Source organism: Borostomias antarcticus (genome assembly GCF_949987555.1).
Source record: "Borostomias antarcticus genome assembly, chromosome: 10".
Lineage (NCBI taxonomy): Eukaryota > Metazoa > Chordata > Actinopteri > Stomiiformes > Stomiidae > Borostomias > Borostomias antarcticus.
In genome coordinates, this window is record NC_140243.1 from 12,032,092 (window position 1) to 12,051,185 (window position 19,094).

A 19,094-nucleotide genomic window follows, 5' to 3' on the forward strand; every position below is an offset into this window, starting at 1 on the left:
CCCTCCCTTAGCTGGGAGCCTACGAGACAGTGCTATTTCTCTTCTACTTGCCTGTACTTCGGATGTCAACCTTGCTTTTTCTGCTCCTCTCTCTCTCTCTCTCTCTCTCTCTCTCTCTGTCTCAGTGCCAGCTCTGGCCTTGGCTGCAGCCATGCCTCTTCTGGAAGAGACTACCATGCCTAGAGAGCACCCCCCGACCCTACCTGTGGTCATCATAGGTGAGCCTTCCCCTGATCCCTAATCTGACTCAACGGATGTAGGTTTTGGGGAAAAACCTTGTCATTTGTTTTGACAAGTCATTACTGCCCAATCAGTGGTGGCGAAATCTGTTGTCCGCCCAAGCAGAATAAATCCAGACTACGTGAAACAACAACAACCTAGCAACCGAGTGGTGATCACCGAGATTGTGATTGGTTTAAAGAAATATGGTGTTTTGTTCCCCCCTGTCCCCGAATTCTAATGACTCCTGTCAGACCTTTCTCCTGTGCTGGCATAACGTAAACAAAGTGTGGAGATAGCCTAGTAAAATAATCCCCAACCCTCCTCCCATCCCTGTCACAATGCTATTGATCATCATATACAATTTCTCTTTCTCTTTTATCCTATGATAGTAAACTTGTCCTCACAAGTATTCATTAGTGTCCCATTCTACTGCAGGCAACGGGCCATCAGGGATCTGCCTGTCCTACCTGCTGAGTGGGTATGAGCCCTATCTGGACACAGGGACAGAGCACCCCAACCCTGTCCTCTACAGGAAACTACTAGAGACCAAACACCTGCCCATCACTGAGCAGGTAAACACACACACAACACACACACACACAAAACACACACACACATACACAGCACACACAAAACACACACACACAACACACACACAAAACACACTCACACATACATATCATAGCAGACATACAGTATAATCCCCCGGTTCATACGGTGTGTCTGTCCCTGCAGGACCTGGAGTATCTGAGCGAAGGCCTGGAGGGGCGCTCGGAGAACCCCGTAGCGGTGCTGTTCGACACCCTGCTGCACCCCAATGCTGACTTTGGCTACGAGTTTCCCCCCGTGCTGCAGTGGAGGAGAGAGAAGCAGCAGCACGTTCCTCACCTGGTGCTGGGCAGGGCCACGCCCGGGGGCGCTTGGCATGTGAGTTCGCCCTCCGCCTCCTCACCCAACTCTCCTTAACCCTCCTCGCCCTGTCTGTCTGTCTGTCTGTGTGTCTGTGTGTCTGCCTGTCTGTCTGTCTGTCTGTGTGTCTGTGTGTCTGTATGTCTGTGTGTGTGTCTGTCTGTGTGTGTGTGTGTCTGTCTGTCTGTCTGTCTGTGTGTCTGTCTGTCTGTGTGTCTGTCTGTCTGTGTGTCTGTGTGTCTGCCTGTCTGTCTGTGTGTCTGTCTGTCTGTGTGTGTGTCTGTCTGTGTGTGTGTCTGTCTGTGTGTCTGTCTGTCTGTCTGTCTGTCTGTCTGTCTGTCTGTCTGTGTGTCTGTCTGTCTGTCTGTCTGTGTGTCTGTCTGTCTGCCTCTCCTGTTGCACGCTGACCCCTCTTTCTCTTGAAGGCAATGCAAGGCGGCTCCATGCTGACCATTAGTCTTGGTATCTGGATGGAGCTTCCTGGCATAAACTACCGAGACCTGACCAACGGCAAACGCAGGTAATGACCGACAGAGAGAGAAGGGGTGAGCAAGTGAGGGAATATTAGCCTGGCATCGCCGTCCGGATCAGCTGAGCTCCCGTTCTGTTTCTCTCCACAGGTCAGTCTGGTCACCCTCCCGTTCAGCCTGATTTCCACCTGGCAGATATTTGACAGACTAACCCACGTTTCGTTCCCACGTTTCGTTGCTGAGTGGTTGTAGGCCTGTCCAATTGCACCCAGAGGCATTTTGATCTACGCCCATTGATAATGCCCCTTGGAAATCAAAAATAAACTCAGCAGTTACAGACCTTTTGCATTTTTGCCAATAACCAGAGATAGTGGTTATAAGTCAGTCTGGTATTTCCTGCCTGGTAGATAGGCAGTTCCAAATGTTCCAAATCTCGTCTCGGGGCAAATTCATACAATTACCCAATCACTCTTCCTCTCCTCCTCATCCCATTCACTCTCCCTCTCCTCCTCATCCCATTCACTCTTCCTCTCCTCCTCATCCCAATCACTCTTCCTCTCCTCCTCATCCCATTCACGCTTCCTCTCCTCCTCATCCCAATCACTCTTCCTCTCCTCCTCATCCCATTCACGCTTCCTCTCCTCCTCATCCCAATCACTCTTCCTCTCCTCCTCATCCCATTCACTCTTCCTCTCCTCCTCATCCCATTCATTCTTCCTCTCCTCATCCCATTCACTCTTCCTCTCCTCCTCATCCCATTCACTCTTCCTCTTCTCCTCATCCCAATCACTCTTCCTCTCCTCCTCATCCCAATCACTCTTTCTCTTCTCCTCATCCCATTCATTCTTCCTCTCCTCCTCATCCCATTCACTCTTCCTCTCCTCCTCATCCCTCTCTCCTGTCCTCCAGGGGCGTGAGCAGCGACAGAGCGTCTCCAGAGGAGATATCGTCCTACTACAGGCAATATGTGAAGCTGATGGGCCTGAAGAAGAACTTTGTTGACAACACCTACGTGACCTCGGTCCTGAAGCTGTCCCGGGGACACGAGGAGACCTCTGTCCAGAAGCTGTCCCGGGGACACGAGGAGACCTCTGTCCAGCAGCTGTCCCGGGGACACGAGGAGACCTCTGTCCAGAAGCTGTCCTGGGGACAAGCGGAGGAGGGGCTGGGCAGCGGGCGTGGGGGGGAGGAGGATGGAGGAGTGGAAGAAGGGGGGAGGGGTGGTTATGAGGGGAGGAGGGGAGAGGGTGTAGACAGCAGTGGAGGAGGGTGTCTCTGGGAGGTCAGGGGTTACCAGCGTGTGCAGGGCGACACCCACGTCCCGTTCTGTCTGTTTGCGGAGAATGTTGTTCTGGCCACGGGTGCGTCTGATTCGCCAGCCCGGCTGGGTGTGGAGGGGGAGGAGCTACCATTTGTGTTCCACAACATGTCTGACCTGGGATTGGCCGTGAGCCAGCGCAAGCTTGGGCCGAGCTCTGATCCGGTCCTGATTGTGGGGGCGGGGCTAAGCGCGGCAGACGCAGTGCTCTGTGCGTGCAGCAGCAACGTTCCTGTGCTGCATGTCTTCCGCAAACACATAGACGACCCCGGCCTCATCTTCAAACAGCTACCCAAAACCCTTTACCCAGAGTACCACAAAGTCTACCATATGATGCGCTCCCAGACCCACGCCACAACCAACATGTCCACCAACGTCACCTCTGCTGCTAGTGTACACAAAGCCCCCAGCATTGCTTCTTCAGTCTGTGCCAAGATGTGCTCCAAGCCCCAATATGCCACAACTAACATGGCCACCAGCCTGTTCCCCGACTACACCAGCTTCCCAGAGCACTCTGTGCTGTCCTTCCAACCCGACATGAAGTGTGTCCTGCAGGGGAGCAACTCCCTCAAGGCTTTCAAGGTTTCTATGGCCCTGGTGCTGATTGGAACCTACCCCAACCTGTTCTTCCTGAAGGGGCAGGGCCAGTACCTGGGTCTGGACCCAACCAAGCCCATCTCCTGCAAGCAGAACCCCATCGACATCCACCCCTACACCTTTGAGTGCACCAAGGAGCCAGGGCTGTTCGCCATGGGTCCACTGGTGGGGGACAATTTTGTTCGCTTTTTGAAGGGTGGAGCCCTGGGCATTGCCTCCTGCCTTTTGAAGCGACTGAAGAAGAAAAACAAGCTGATCACAAATGAGGGGGGAGGAGGAGGAGGAGGGAGCTTCATCCAATAAAGGGGGACAGGAGTAGGAGAAAGAAGATGCAGTATTATGTTGGCTTCATCATCAGTTTCATCTAAGCTGTTACCAATAGATAGTCAATTGGGAAAGCCAACAGGATGGTTCTTAATCTATTCAGTGTGTATGGAGTGTGTATCTATTGAAAGGCTGAGGTTCTCTGACCTGTTCTGAGGAGTCAGTGAAAGTGGACAGGGTTAGGGTTAGAGGACAAAAGCAGGCCAGCTCCAGAGTCTGAGCTGCAGTGTGCCAATGTTTTATTGTGAACATTTTCGAATACATGGACTTTTGTCTTCACGTTTTTATGTGTTCAAAATGTTTCCTTCAGTTCAATCCAAACATTTTACGTATATCATCGTCTGCCTACTTCAAACTTTTCAAGTTTGTCTTCGCTGGTCTCCGTCATGCTGGGCACCACTGGAGGTTCATAAGAACCACTGGACTTTGGAATCATCCTGTTTTCTTCATTCTCAAGTTTTCCATCACTGGCAGACTCTTCACACCGCAGGGGCACCCGTCTGCCTGGTATTAGACCAAGAGGGACATGGACAACAAAAATGCATCAAATCAACAGACGAGTGTACCCAATATTTCATAGAGGCAAGCTGTTCTACATTCCTGCATTTTCATGGATATGAAAGAATATAAAAAAGATAGATTTAAGTGCCAGTGGCTAATGAAGACTAAAGCCTCTCTCATGCGTCACAAGCATGTTGTTGCGGTGCAGACACATCAGGCTTTATAGTCATCTCAATATTCCTGGTGAATCCAGGACTTCACCATCTCTCTCACTCATCTCACATGGGTCCTTGTTTAGCTGGTACTGTAGGTAGTTATAGCCATAGAAGTAGAACTGCTTACATGGATGTTCTAAAAAGTAGAACAGATCATGTGTTCTAAGGTTTTTGGCACTACTGAAATGCTTCCTATGCAAAAGCTTTCACTCAGACCTGAATGTATTCTGGATCAGAAATCTCATTGCTTATTTATTGTTAATGTCAGCTTGGATTCAGCTGACCTGGCCTAAGATACAGTATGACAGTATGCTGCTGTAGCATGTTAGAACACTCTTGGTGATGTTTCCCATTTTCACTGTTGAACGCACATTTCCCGGTGGACATTGTTGACAATATCTGTGCCAGTTGGTCTGAATCCAGGTCCGTAGTGACATTTCTCAGTGTCACTTTTTAACAGCCACCATACAGTAATCCTGTCTACTGTGCGTCGTGCCAAATACCTGTTTATGAAAAGCTGTGAAGATTGTAGATCCTTTTTTTTGTTCATTCTTTTTCAACCAATTAGTGGCCTTCGGGACACTGGTGTGTGTGCCTAAACGCAGAACTCTTCTGCAGGCCAGTGCCCAGCTATTCGTGCTGCTGCATAGGAGGGGACTCTCGCCTGTGTGTGGACAAGTCCACTCCCGATAGGATGGATGCAGATCTGAGTAGAGGTCAGTTCCAGCAGTAAAACTAATTACTGGTAATCTGGCTATAATTTCCGTCTTGCCCTTTAAAATGAATAATACGGAATATGCGCCATGTTACTTGCTCTTCAATCCTTCTGGATCTCTGAAGGGACAAGCCCCTGCAGTAAACACAGATGTGGCTCTGGACTAGAGATGACCTGAACTCAAATGTAATATTCCCCTCTACAGGTTTACTAGCAGAAGTCAAACGAGTGCTTCTATTTAGTTCTCCTGTTCAAAACGGAGCGAAAAGCTGCTTGGTGCATGTAGAGTTTGACACTTCCCACTTGTACAGCTGAAATTAGTTTTTAATATATGTTTTGTACACTGTATTTTTTATTATTGACAAATAAAAGAACAGTTTTTACCAATCAATGTAAATATGAAGAACTTTCTGCCCACACATTACAAACAACAAAACATAGGCAGGTTTCCTTAATCATCTTGAGTACAATGATCAAAACTAAACTGGTACATAAATCCATTCATGGACATAATTAGTTAAAGGAAGACAGGCGCTCCAACATACAGTTCTGGAACACAAACATTTCTGCCATAACATCTGGTGCTGTCCATCAGCTTTGCTGGGCTTCAAGCTGCCCTCATCTTCTTTTGGCAGGTTTGGGGTTGTACCTGTACAGACACAGACACAAGGCTTAGCACAGGGCAGTGGGTATGTAGACATCTCATCTAGACACGCAGGCTTTTAGCATTCCTCCTGGACCATTCCTGAATGTCCTCAACAGCATTTAGAACAAACATTAAAAATAGCCCCAATTAAGTTCTGTCAGAATGGGACTGTGTTTGAACAGCTCACACCAAACATCCTCCTCATAAAACACGTCTGGGAGCCTCGTTTAGACCGGTCCAAAAAATAAACGGGTTTGTTTTCTTAACAGCCGGCTCTGTTCTATGGCTATGCATGACTGACTGAGCATCATGACTCAGTGATCAAACAACTCAGCCTAGCCAAGAACACGCGCACACACACACATACACGCACACACACACACATACACACACACACAAAGAGTTTTCTGCTTAGCCAGGGAAAATGCAGCAGTCTTAGAGCCTGCTTACATCACCTCCGTTACCGGGGCGACCACTCACAGCTGTGACGCAGGAAACAGAAGACCCTGATTGGTCAGAATGACAACAACAAGCTTAAATGGTCCATAGTCCCACTCTCTGACATGCATGTATTCTTCGTCTCTGCCGACTGATCATCTCTTGGCTAGTTCTGGGGAACCCACTGTTTGGTCTGGGAATGGAAGAAAAGTGATCATAAAGTGAACTTTATAAAGTTAAATAATCTTAAATAAAGTTGAACGTTTGTGATGTGAATGAATGTGAAAGCCCAGCAGACCCGTCTCCTGGTCCTGAAACCAGACATTCCCATGGTTCAGTAGTGTTCAGTAGTCTGAAACCAGACATTCCCATGGTTCAGTAGTGTTCAGTAGTCTGAAACCAAACATTCCTATGGCTCAGTAGTGTTCAATAGTCTGAAAACAGACATTCCCATGGTTCAGTAGTGTTCAGTAGTCTGAAAACAGACATTCCCATGGTTCAGTAGTGTTCAGTAGTCTGAAACCAGACATTCCCATGGTTCAGTAGTGTTCAGTAGTCTGAAACCAGACATTCCCATGGTTCAGTAGTGTTCAGTAGTCTGAAACCAGATATTCCCATGGTTCAGTAGTGTTCAGTAGTCTGAAACCAGACATTCCCATGGTTCAGTAGTGTGATGGTGATGACGTCATTGATGATGTGGGATCACGGAGCAATGAATCCTGGGCATGCTATGTTAGTTTAAGTTTAAACATGCAATGTTAGTTTAAGCTCAAACATGCTATTTTAGTTTAAGTTTAAAGGAGAAGGCTCTTTTTCGACAACCTGGACCTTATTTACGGCATATTATAAGACGTTTGACTCACCGAGATAACTTTGGTGTAATTCGGAGGCCTGTAGAAGAAATTTAAAATCCAAAGCCAAGTATATCCATGTAATGGCGGCGGACAGGGCACCGAGAATGCAGCTTCTAAAAAATGTGTTTTCTGCCACGAAACGGTTGTTTTCATCAATCTATTTTTATGAATCGCTAGTTGTGCTTCCATAGAGCGAGGGCTTGTTGTGGTTTTCACATGCCTCTGTAATATGATCTTTAGAAACGTCTTTAGAAACGTCTTTAGAAACTAAATACAGCTTCCCCACTTGCTCCAGCACGCATGCGCACAGCGCGCAGACTGGCTATTCTCCGTCTGTAGGCTACACTCACAGCTCACATTCTCTACGCTACGATCGGCTTGTTGGTGCCTGGAATATTGTGTGCAATATGACTGAATATTTATTAGATTTTGAGGATACAGAAGATGACTTAGAATATGATGGAAGCCGATCGTAGCGTAGAGAATGTGAGCCGTGAGTGTAGCCTACAGACGGAGAATAGCCAGTCTGTGCGCTGTGCGCATGCGTGCTGGAGCAAGAGGGGAAGCTTTATTTGTTTCTAAAGACGTTTCTAAAGATCATATTACAGAGGCATGTGAAAACCACAATACATTTTTTAGAAGCTGCATTCTCGGTGCCACGTCCGCCGCCATTACATGGATATACTTGGCTCGCGCTGGATTTTAAATTTCTTCTACAGGCCTCCGAATTACACCAAAGTTATCTCGGTGAGTCAAACGTCTTATAATATGCCGTAAATAAGGTCCAGGTTGTCGAAAATGAGCCTTCTCCTTTAAACATGCAATGTTAGTTAAAGTTTAAACATGCTATGTTAGTTTAAGTTTAAACATGCAATGTAAGTTAAAGTTTAAACATGACAGTATGTTAGTTTAAGTTTAAACATGCAATGTAAGTGTAAGTTTAAACATGTAATGTTAGTCTAAGTTTAAACGTGCAATGTTAGTTTAAGTTTAAACCTGCAATGTTAGTTAAAGGTTAAACATGCAATGCTAGTTTAAGTTAAAACATGCTATGTTAGTTTAAGATGGCTGCTTTGTCTGTATCCCCTGACAATTGCAGATGGGCTTTTCACAACAATACAGTGGACTCATACGCGCAGTTTGACTTTTTGATCAGGGGGGGGCAGTCAGTCCCAGCCCCCCCCATCCCCCCCATCAAAAAATACGTGCCCTGCAAGAACATTGGAATGCACATTTCAAAACACAGTGCTTATTCTTTCCAATATCCACGTTTCGTTCAACTGCGCCTCCTTTCTCTTAGGCCATGTCTGCACTTCATGTCTTTCATTGTTCGAAAACTGTTAGTAACGAAACTGTGAGTAACGAAATAATATGAAATATTAACAATTTCTGTAGATACTACAAACAGTGACAAAAGTGAAAGGGGAATGGCTCCTGACTGCCTGGACCAGAGCTAAGCAACACGGCAAGTCAGATTATGGGCCTATATTCATTTACATAGGCAAGAAAATATAGAATGTTTCAAAGCCTAGGCTATATGAATATTTAATTAATTAATTAAATTCATTCAACGTGTTGAATAGCCTGCTACTGAAATATGCTACATGAAGTGTCAACATTCTTGTATCAAGAAAACAATATTATGATTGAAAACGCCCACACGTATTAAATACTTAAGCTAATAAATGAGACCAAATAAATGCTTTTAGGCAGAGTTTACAGACTTTTTATTTCTTAATTAAAACAGAATGCATGCTACGCCTTTCATGCTTCAATGTCTGGATGTGTCATTATAAACAGCGTATTAGAATCCAGCAATTGCCTCTTCACATATAGCCTATCTGCATTTATATCAAAGAATAATCACCAAAAGAATAATACTGCGTGCATAATCGATTTGACAACTTGACAATGGATACGTTGCACAGCAAATATGCAGTATCCAACAGTTCGTTCATGGTTAGCAATGGTAGGCATACAGCTATGGGATTGTTTGGGTTGCTGTCAAATCTGCCACTCTTATATTGCTATAGCCTAAGCCTACAATTATCACAACAATATGAACATTCAGTTAAAAGTTTTACATCCACCCATAACTGGATGAGGAATAAGCACAGCAAAGCGATCATTTCTCACGCAAGCAGAAGCCAGGCTGTTCAGTGCATTTCTCCGATCCGGTCGCGACCCAGCCTCTAGAATACATGTTTTGGACGCGTTGCAGACAGTTTGCGCATCTGGCCACCAGGGGGGGCAGAGGCCCCCCTTGCCACAGCCAATCTGCGTGCCTGAGTGGACTATGTGTGGGCTATGTGGACTACTTTATGTGTGGACTATGTGTGGGCTATGTGTGGACTATGTGAGGGCTATGTGAGGGCTATGTGTGGGCTATGTGTGGGCTGTGTGGACTACTTTATGTGTGGACTATGTGTGGGCTATGTGTGGACTATGTGTGGGCTATGTGAGGGCTATGTGAGGGCTATGTGTGGGCTATGTGTGGGCTATGTGTGGGCTGTGTGGACTACTTTATGTGTGGACTATGTGTGGACTATGTGTGGGCTGTGTGTGGGCTATGTGTGGGCTATGTGTGGACTATGTGTGGGCTGTGTGGACTATGTGAACTATGTGTGGGCTATGTGTGGGCTGTGTGGGCTATGTGTAGGATATGTATGAACTATGTGTGGACTATGTGTGGACTACACCCCCCGACCCACACCCCCAGTTTGAGGGTCTTAATTCAGAACACTCTAGAAGCAGCTCCTTCCTACCTGAAAAGATCCTCTCCCAGACTCTCCTCCCGCTTGCTCTGGCGCTCTTCCTGGAAACACACACACACACACACACGTGTCTTTGACACAACTGGTCACCGTGTTTAGGACAAGTCTGAATACACTCCGAGGTCAAAGGTGTACCCAAGGTAAAAGGTGTACCCAAGGTAAAAGGTGTACCTCTGAACACACCCAGAGGTCAAAGGTGAACCCAAGGTAAAAGGTGTACCTCTGCTGCGTCTCTCAGCCACTCCTCCAGCTCAGAGGTCGTGCCCCGGTTGTAGGCCAGCAGGTCTGATCCACCAATTATGTTGGGCAAACCCTCAGAACCAGGCACTGGGACCTGACACACATGCACGCACGCGCACGCACGCACACACACACGCGCACACACACGCGCACACACACACGCACACACACGCACACACACACAATAATATAGAAACATTTCAGCATGAGCACATTACATTAGATTACAGTCAATTAGCAGATGTGTTTTAACCAAAGCGACTTACTAACAGATATGGGGGCATGCAGTATGACACGTGGGCCGTGCAGGTGCATTCTGGACTGACCTTATGGAAGCGTTTAAAGTTCTTCCCTTGGCTTCGGCCATTCATCTCCTGGTTACGAGGTTTGGTTCTGGGAGGCGCCGTCACCGTGAGGGATTTAAACTCCACTAGGACCAGCCTGCGAGGAAGGTCCTCCTCTTCCTCGGACACCTTCAACACAACACAGCCGCTGGAAAAATGAGAACCCTTTCTGTCTCTGCGCTGTAAGTGATTCGAACGAGTTTGAAACTGGTTCTGGATAAGAACAAGGTGTTGTGTGTGGGCCAGTGTTCCAGCCAGGTACCAACACATCAGATTCAACAAATGAATATCCTAAAGGACCCGACTTGACATCATGACATTATGGTTTGGATGTACAGTATGTGTGCTTTATATATGTGGATCCAGAAAGAGTATTTCTACATACCGAACTTACTGGGATCTCCGGTTTGGCTTTGGCAGGTTGAGGATTGGACTCCAGCTCTGCCTCAGGAAGACGGGGGACTCCATTCCGGGGTGTTGAGGCCTTGTGGGACAGGGTTAGGGTTAGGACTCCAGAAGGAGGTTAATGATCATGTTCATATAGTATCAAAAAGGGCACTAAACCCTGTGGCTTCATTCTTAACAATGCCCATAGTGGAGAAACAGAGTAGATGGCTTTTCATAAAGGAATTTGTTGGATGATGATATACTGAAAACTTTGTTCTTCTAACCTCCATCAAGGACACCTCCTCGTCTTTAACAACCTGATGATTTATATTGGTTGAACAGCCCTCCTCTGGATCTAAGCTTGATTTTTGATTGGCTGGGTGAATACACTGTTTCTTATTGGCAAGGGTATCTTTCCATGTCTCTGGGGGCTGCTTTTTATTGGTTAAGCTCCGTTCCATTTGTGGTGACCTCTGGTCTTGAACAACTGATATCGGTTTGTCATCAAAATCATCCATCTCCTCAGACATGATGGACTCTAGTTCCTCCATCTCAATCCCTAAAACCCTGATCGCTTTGGGCTCATCCTCCTCCATCTCCTTCCTCTTCCTGGTCTGTAGCCCCTGCTGAGCCAGGCGGGAGACCCTGTCTGACCCAACCTCAGAATGTCCTGGGAACAGATCAGCCCCAGAGCCCTGCTGGCTCTGGGTCCTGGTGGTGGGCTGTGGGGCATCGGTGGAAGCCTTGGCACAAGGGATGCCGGTGTGTGTGCTGGAGGCCGTCTGGGCATGTGTTGTTGTGTCAGAGTGAAGTGGTGCTGTCCTTTTAGGAGAGGACTCAACAGGACAGGACTCCTCCTCCCGAGGCCTAGCGTACAGACAGGAGGGGAGAGAGAGGGAGCGTACAGACAGGAGGGGAGAGAGAGGGAGCGTACAGACAGGAGGGGAGAGAGAGGGAGGGGGAGTAAGAGAGGGAGGGGGAGTAAGAGAGGGAGGGGGAGAAAGAGAGTGACCTTTTGCATTGCTACTCCCTCCATGCATGGCTGTTCCAGCACCAACAGAGCCAGTAGCAGGAATTACTAGTCTGGGTCCAAACGTTCAAATTCGCTCCACCAAAGTTGACAGATTCCTGGTCTGGTGTTGCTACATACAACAACTGTTTCTCTGAATAAACAATGATCGGTCCAATGAGAGCTGCGGGTTCTAATGATTAGCCAATCAGCGCCAAAGGCGGGACTAACGCCGTTGTCAAGCTGTGCGTTGGGACAATGCAACACCTGTATTACTTGAGAGGAGGACGATTATTGTTTCACTAGGCTCCATGTTGTCAACACTGTCTATGGTTGTCATGGCTATGCATCAGCAATGACGTTAGATTTAGGCAGATACGTTGTTCTCTAGTGATTGGTTAAGGAAAATGTAATCTCCCTCCTCAATGGAAATCGGTTAGAGTGAAGATCCGATTCTGTCTGATATCAGCCTAAGCAGTCTCTGTACTGGTGAGAAAGAGCCCTCACCTTTTCTTGTCAACTGGCTGGAAGAAGCTGGTGAGAGAGGACTGTTTGTGAGGGGAACTTTGCTGTGAGGACTGTTGTTTCAGAGGGGAGCGTTTTTGAGGACGAGGGGCTGAGAACTTTGTCATTGCACCGTCGCCTTTCCCTCTACCTAATAAAACAATCATTAGAGCTTATTAACGTATGTTGAAAACATTTTATCTCTCCACCTGTATCCATATGTATCAATGCAATGCATCATCTACCTGGGAGCTCTGGCCCCGCCCCCTTTCCCTCTGAGCCACCTGCACTCTTTGTGGCGTGGAATGATGATGTCACGGCCTCTGGTCTGGGTTGGCCAGGTGGACCTCTGCTCTGGCTCCTCTCGGGCGTCTCTCCCACCACACACGCCCCACTCAGGTCCATCCTGACAAGCGCAAACACAGAACACATCAGCAGGGGAGGCTGTGTGGCTGTAGGAGTGTGTGTGTGTGTGTGTGTGTGTGTGTGTGTGTGTGTGTGTGTGTGTGTGTGTGTGTGTGTGTGTGTGTATGTGTGTGTGTGTGTGTGCGTGCACCTCTGGGATGTCTCTGTGTTGACGACATATGCTGTGATGTTCTGTGACGCTACAGGCAACACCGTCTCATCCACTGCTGCATTCTGGGACAGGGTGGCACTTGGAATGGCGGGTTTCACACGCGTCGATTCTGAAAGCAAAAACGACACCAGAATTACAACCCTGGGGCTCATTGGGTTTGGGCGCGTACCATGTGAAGGCTCGTCCTTACTGTAGCGGGATGCGTTCCAATCCGGCCCATGCCCTTTGCTCTCACTCTCTCATCTCTACTTGCTCGTTAATTGGCAAAGAAAATGCTACTAAATAGCACTAACTCACTCTCAAAAGAAAATGGGTAAAAACAGAATTACGTTTGCGGTCACTTGTAATCTTAAAACACAACATCGTTATTGGCTAAACGCATCAGAAGCTGTGGAGATTTTCCAAACACAGGTTATGATTTGGTACACCCACCTGAGTCTCCCAATTGATTGGATGGATTACAGTATTTGTCACAGGTGACATATATGGCAGCCAATCCGATCTCAGACTCTGTGATGAATCGAAAGCCCTTCCTGTGTCGGTAAGGTAAAGAGAGAAAAAGGAGGTTAACCATAATCAACTAGACATGATCAGACGACCACTATCTGGTCAACACCTCCTTGAATGGCTGCCCACTACTGTATTCACAAATATTGGAGTGGTAGTTAGTGGGCCTCTGCCATTTTCTTTGACAGAATCTCTCTAGAACACATTAATCAGATCACTGAGACTGTCAGAGTGAGAGAGGGGGGCGTACTTCTGTAGAATCTTCCCCACAGACTCCGCCCACTTCTTGGTGGCAGGCAACAGCACCTGAGAGTTCCCTGTTGCTATGTCAACCACACAGCTCCTTGGCGACTCCAGCAGTGACGTGGGTAGTGACCCCTCCACCAGGAGCTGGCTCCTCCCACCTCCAAAAGTCACTGCTGAACTCAGGCGTGTGAGCTGTGGAAATTAAAGTTAGTGAGTGAGAGGGAGGAAGCTCGTAGTCTGACTACGGGGTTCCACAAGGGTCTGGATCTGCATCTCTGGGTCCTGACATTCGCTCGCATGGCTTCTCCTATCACTGCTATGCCGATGACACCCAACTGGTCCTGTCATTTCCCCCTTCTGATACACAAGTGGAGATACGCATAGCTGGGTGCTTGGCTGACATCTCGGAGTGGATGACAACACATCACTGAGACACATCAAGACTGAGCTGCTGTTCCTCCCGGGGAAGGGCTGCCCGCACCGGGACCTGGCCATCAGCATTGAAGACACAGTGGTGACACCGACTCGGACTGCGAGGAATCTGGGTGTGACCCTGGATGACCAACTGTCGTTCTCCGCACATATCACATCCGTCACACGCTCCTGCAGATTCATGCTCTACAACATCAGGAGGATTCGCCCTTTCCTCCCTGACGAAACAGTGCAGGTACTCATCCAGGCCCTGGTCATCTCCCGCCTGGACTACTGCAACTCCCTCCTTGCTGGGACCCGGGCGTCAGCCATTAAATCCCTAGAACTTGTCCAGAAAGCTGCTGCTCGCCTGGTGTTCAACCACCCCAAGTTCTCCAACACAACTTCACTTCTCCATTATCTACACTGGCTCCCTGTAGCGGCTCGCATCTAGTTTAAAACTCTGGTACTAGCCTACAGGGCAATGAAAGGAACAGCCCCCTCCTACCTCCAGGCCATGGTCAAACCCTATACCCCCTCCCAACCACTACGCTCTGCTACCTCGGGGCGACTGGGAGTGAGTGAGTGAGAGAAAGAGAGAGTGAGAGAGAGAGAATGTCGCCTCTTTGTCCGGTCTCCTAGCTGACGCCAAGAGCGAACCCTAACCCTGACGCTAGAGCTCTGTCTGTTCAACAAGAGGGTACGTTTGGGCCTTAAAGCTTTAATACTGTCAGATTAAGGGGCCATGTGAAGGCAGGGGTATTCCAAAACAGTGCTTGATGTAACATTGAGATTTTCAGAGAGAGAGAGAGAGAGGGCTCAGTCCTCTGTTGTCATAAATCATTGGCTTGTATTAACTAGTCTATTGGTTAGGTTAATAGCTATGCAGCGTGTGTGTTCAGTGTGAGGAGAGGGAGGCGAACCTGTTTGGCGCTGAGAAAGAGAAACGTCTTGCCAGAGAACAGACGCTTGCGTTCGGGCCTCTCTGTCAGGTCCAGCTCCTCTTTACACAAGCTGGGCTCGTCAATATCAGGGAGGAAACTGGAACACCAGACACAGGAGACAGAGGACATGAAGCACAGTTCAGCCAGAGGTGTGATGGGTAATGTATGCTGTGTGTGTGTCTGTTTGGGAGGGGTGGGGGGGCACTACCTCTCAGCTTTAGGCAGAGGTTGTTTCTGCTGCAGGGCTTTGCTGAGCTCAATGAAATACTCCTGTTTCACTATCGGCCGACAGCACAGCAAAGCACATATAGTCTGCATCCAGGGAGAGAAAACACCATTTCACATGCGCCAATATACATACACATACATGTACATGTACATGTACACACACACACACACACACACACACACACACACACACACACACAAACACACACACACACGTCCTATTCTGACCTTGATGGTGACCTTGACTGAGGGCATGACCAGATGGGTACAGTCTGGTGTCCAGGTGTTGACCATCTGGCCTCCCAGGGGAAGCAGGGCCTGAGCGAGCGAGGCCTTCTCCTGGCTGTCCAGGCAGGAGGAGCACACCACCGCCCCCTCCTGGCCCACCCTGGGGGAGGGGAGACACAGACGCACACACCTGTCAGGAAGGAGGCCATCTGAGATTGAACCACCCACCTTTCCTCTTCATGCATCTTCGTGAGAGGGTCTGGTGTGTTGAGACCCTCCAGCTGCAGCACACACACCTGAACTTGCTGTGGAAGACCCCAAAGGTCAGTCTGTCTCCTGACCTCAGGCTCCGTGGGGCGTCCCCAGAAAGACGCTCCTCGTTCACAAACGTGCCGTACTTAGAGCTGTCCTTCACAGTCAGGGTCTGGGATTCAATCAATCAATATATCAATCAACATATATGGGGCTTTGAACAAATATATGACAGATCCCAGTCTTGGGCATATCGCCTGAAGTGAACCACAGGTTACAGTAAATATAGACAGTCACCATGAAAACAAATCTCTTATAACAGTCAACCATTTTGTAATTCTCACTATACAACTGACAACAACCAATGTGCATAATACATTAACAGTCCACATACAGCGCTAGAGCAGCACCTACTGTGAGGAAAACACGAGACTGGGTGGGGAGGCATACAGTACATCCCTCTAATAGAGGTGCATGGGCTGGGCTGGGCGTGTGTGTGCGCGCGCATGAATAGGCTTCTGCAGGAGAATGAACAGGTGACAGAACTGCCAAGTATCCTAAATCAGCAAGCAATTTCTGGTTAGAGGTTGACTCTTCAGCCCCCTTCTCTCTCTCTCTCTCTGTCAGCCTCACCTCGCCGCTGGCATGGAGGTGTGCATGAGCCCGGCTGATAGACTGGTCGCTGGGGAGGAGGACGTCACAGTTCTTGCGTCCCACCACATACTCTTTATTAGGCAGGAGATAGTGGGTCACACCTGCCATGGCGGGACAGACGGGGGGACAGTGAGGCCCAAGTCGTTCTATATTAACGCACACAAACTTGTAGGGGATTCCTTCAACCGAGAGTAATATCTGAGGTTTCAGTGCTTAGCTAATACAATCTCATCATGGTGCATTAACATAACGTTACCGTAAGCTAGCCAGTGCCAGCTAACGTTATCTAGCTAGCTAGTGGTGGTTGTTGTATAGCTAGTGATATTGTTGTAAAGTATACCTAACGTTAGCTAACGTTAGCAACCTAGAACTTGCTACAGTAGATCGCGGTAGTGCTAGCTAGACTAGCTAGTAGCACTAGAAGAAAACACATGCTAAGTTACCTCCAGATTCTATGGGGCTCAGTATCCACATGGTATGGCTGTAGGTGTCTATCAATGGAAGTCAAACTCAAAAATAAACATGCTTGTCTTCTTCTTTATCAATATGTGTACGTTAGCTTGCAAGCTATGCCAAGTGTTGACACCATGGTGGACCCGGTCAGCAAGCTACGGCTCCTCTGCTTCCATTCACTTCCTTCTTCTTCTTCCTTGGGTTTATCTTCTTCTTCTTCCTTGGGTTTTATGGCGGATCGCAAACAGCTTAAAGGTGCATACCGCCACCTACTGTACAAGAGTGTGCATCATGTCATCATCCTAGTGCTCACAGACTACAGTCTGCCCCACAACCGTGTGTCACCCAAGAAAGTAAATAGAGCCATCCTGCAGATTCCTACCCCCTCCCCCTCCGTGCCCAGTAAACCCCTCAAAGTCCATTCCCGTCCTGCTTCTCTGACCTTATCCCGGAGTCTCTATCTCTCTACTTCATAGGTGGGACAGTGCAACATAACATGTTCAGTGTTTTCTGCAGCTCCACAGTGCCCACATGTACCACTCCCCCTTTTCCCCAGTACAAACAAGGTGCCGTTCAGTCCCGTGTGATCAAACCTGAGTCTAGCCATGACGATTTCCTCCCTCCTGTTCTGTGCAGCGTAGTTCTTCACCATAACTGACTTCTGCACCCTGTGATACCCCCTCCCCTTCTGGTCTTCATCCCACCTCTTCTGCCAGAACTCAAATCCCTTCCTCCTAATCACCGCTTTCCCCTCTCCCTTCCCGAGCGGAACAGGCACCGAGATGACCTTAGTCAGCGCACCTTTCGCCAGTCGGTCTGCAGTCTCATTCCCTGTCACCCCCTCATGTGCCGGGACCCAACAAAACTGTACGTCTATCCCCCCCCTGTGAAGCCTAAACAAACTGTGATACAATTCAATAAGTAGATCCTCCCTGATGGACTGGGTGGACTGTATACTGTCCAGCACTGATTTGGAGTCCGTGCACACCACCACTCTATCAGGTCTGACCTCCTCCACCCACTGCAACCCAAGGATGACCGCCACCAATTCAGCTGTGTACACAGATAACATATCAGACAGCCGCTTGGAAAGACCCACTTCGAACCCCGGGACATACACACCAACCCCCACTCTATCCAGTTCATCCTTTGACCCGTCAGTGTAGATCTCCACACACCCGTAGTAACTCGCACGCAGATACATGCCCGTGTTCATACCCACTACACCTGGCTGCCATCCATGTTTTCTCTCCAGAACGCGGCTGTCCACGGTCACTTCAGGGAAGAGCCAAGGGGGCACCCAACTAACTGGGGCGGAACTAGTGAACTCTAACCCCTCCAGCTCATAGTCCCTCACTGTGGCTTCAATAGTCCACCCAAACCCAGTCCCCTGGAACCTATTAAATTCCAAACAATCCCGCACCGTGAGCTTAGCTAGGAGGACGTCCTCACACCCTTGCAGCCTAACCCAATAGGCCAGCGCCAGTTTCTCCCGCCTGAGCTCTAGTGGCATTTCTCCACCTTCAATGAGCACTGCATTATTGGGGGTAGATCGAATAGCTCCTAAAAAGATCCGCAGAGCCCTGTATTGCAACCGATCCACTTTAAGTAACGTAGACTTAGCTGCCGCTGCATACACCACACCCCCATAGTCCAGAGCTGACCTCATCAGTGCCCTATAGATGTCCAGCATCGATTGCGTTCCTGCCCCCCAGTCACACCCAGCCACAGCACGCAGCAGATTGATAACCTTTTTGCACTTGGTTTCCAAGTGGCGAATGTGTACTGCCCATGTAAAGCTGCTGTCGAGCCACAGGCCCAGGTATTTAAACTCCGTGACCAACTCCAGTGGCCGACCATAGAGCATGAGCCCCCCAGCCTCGAGCTTGCGCTTATTAGCGAAAACCATGTAGCAGGACTTGCTCACTGACAGTTTGAATCCCCACTCATAAGACCACCTTTCCACCTTCTCTATTGCCTGCCTCAGCTTCCCGAACACGTACGGCACATTCCTTCCCCTCATTCAAATGGCCCCATCGTCAGCATAAAGAGCCGACTTGATGCATCCCTCAAGGTTCGCAAAAATATAATTAATCATCACATTAAACAACACCGGGCTGATAACAC

At 48.5% G+C, this 19,094-nt stretch overlaps 2 protein-coding genes across 3 annotated transcripts; one reads left to right on the plus strand and one right to left on the minus strand.

The window, feature by feature from the left end:
* Positions 1–151: 151 nt before the first annotated feature.
* On the plus strand, positions 152–3,819 carry osgin2 (oxidative stress induced growth inhibitor family member 2; the record flags this gene model as incomplete). The annotated part of the gene is made up of 5 exons (XM_084444483.1): positions 152–218; positions 658–794; positions 958–1,149; positions 1,557–1,651; positions 2,511–3,819. 5 exons carry the CDS (start codon positions 152–154, stop codon positions 3,817–3,819), a joined length of 1,800 nt encoding a protein of 599 aa, XP_084300609.1.
* Positions 3,820–5,664: 1,845 nt separating this feature from the next.
* nbn (nibrin) lies at positions 5,665–17,141 on the minus strand. Of its 2 annotated transcripts, none has more exons than XM_084444349.1 (17): positions 16,958–17,141; positions 16,494–16,615; positions 15,905–16,032; positions 15,609–15,768; positions 15,361–15,464; positions 15,132–15,249; positions 13,802–13,989; positions 13,477–13,577; positions 13,024–13,153; positions 12,713–12,873; positions 12,471–12,618; positions 11,239–11,821; positions 10,962–11,051; positions 10,550–10,696; positions 10,204–10,317; positions 9,975–10,024; positions 5,665–5,920 (listed from the first exon to the last, which is right to left on the minus strand). In XM_084444349.1, exons 1-17 carry the CDS (start codon positions 16,986–16,988, stop codon positions 5,890–5,892), a joined length of 2,406 nt encoding a protein of 801 aa, XP_084300475.1. In that variant the 5' UTR covers positions 16,989–17,141; the 3' UTR covers positions 5,665–5,889. The 2 variants fall into 2 exon arrangements, with proteins under 2 accessions (XP_084300475.1, XP_084300474.1); XM_084444348.1 differs by having other exon boundaries at positions 10,953–11,051.
* Positions 17,142–19,094: the final 1,953 nt, after the last annotated feature.

Bases quoted from the DNA above. Each gene is read 5' to 3' on its own strand.
- nbn (XM_084444348.1), bottom strand. From the start codon at position 16,988: ATGTGGATACTGAGCCCCATAGAATCTGGAG. The intron at 15,465-15,608 runs GTCAGAATAGGA...CCCTGGATGCAG, and splicing joins CAGTCAAGGTCACCATCAAG to ACTATATGTGCTTTGCTGTG. The intron at 11,822-12,470 runs GTGAGGGCTCTT...TCTGTACGCTAG, and splicing joins CAGCCAGTTGACAAGAAAAG to GCCTCGGGAGGAGGAGTCCT.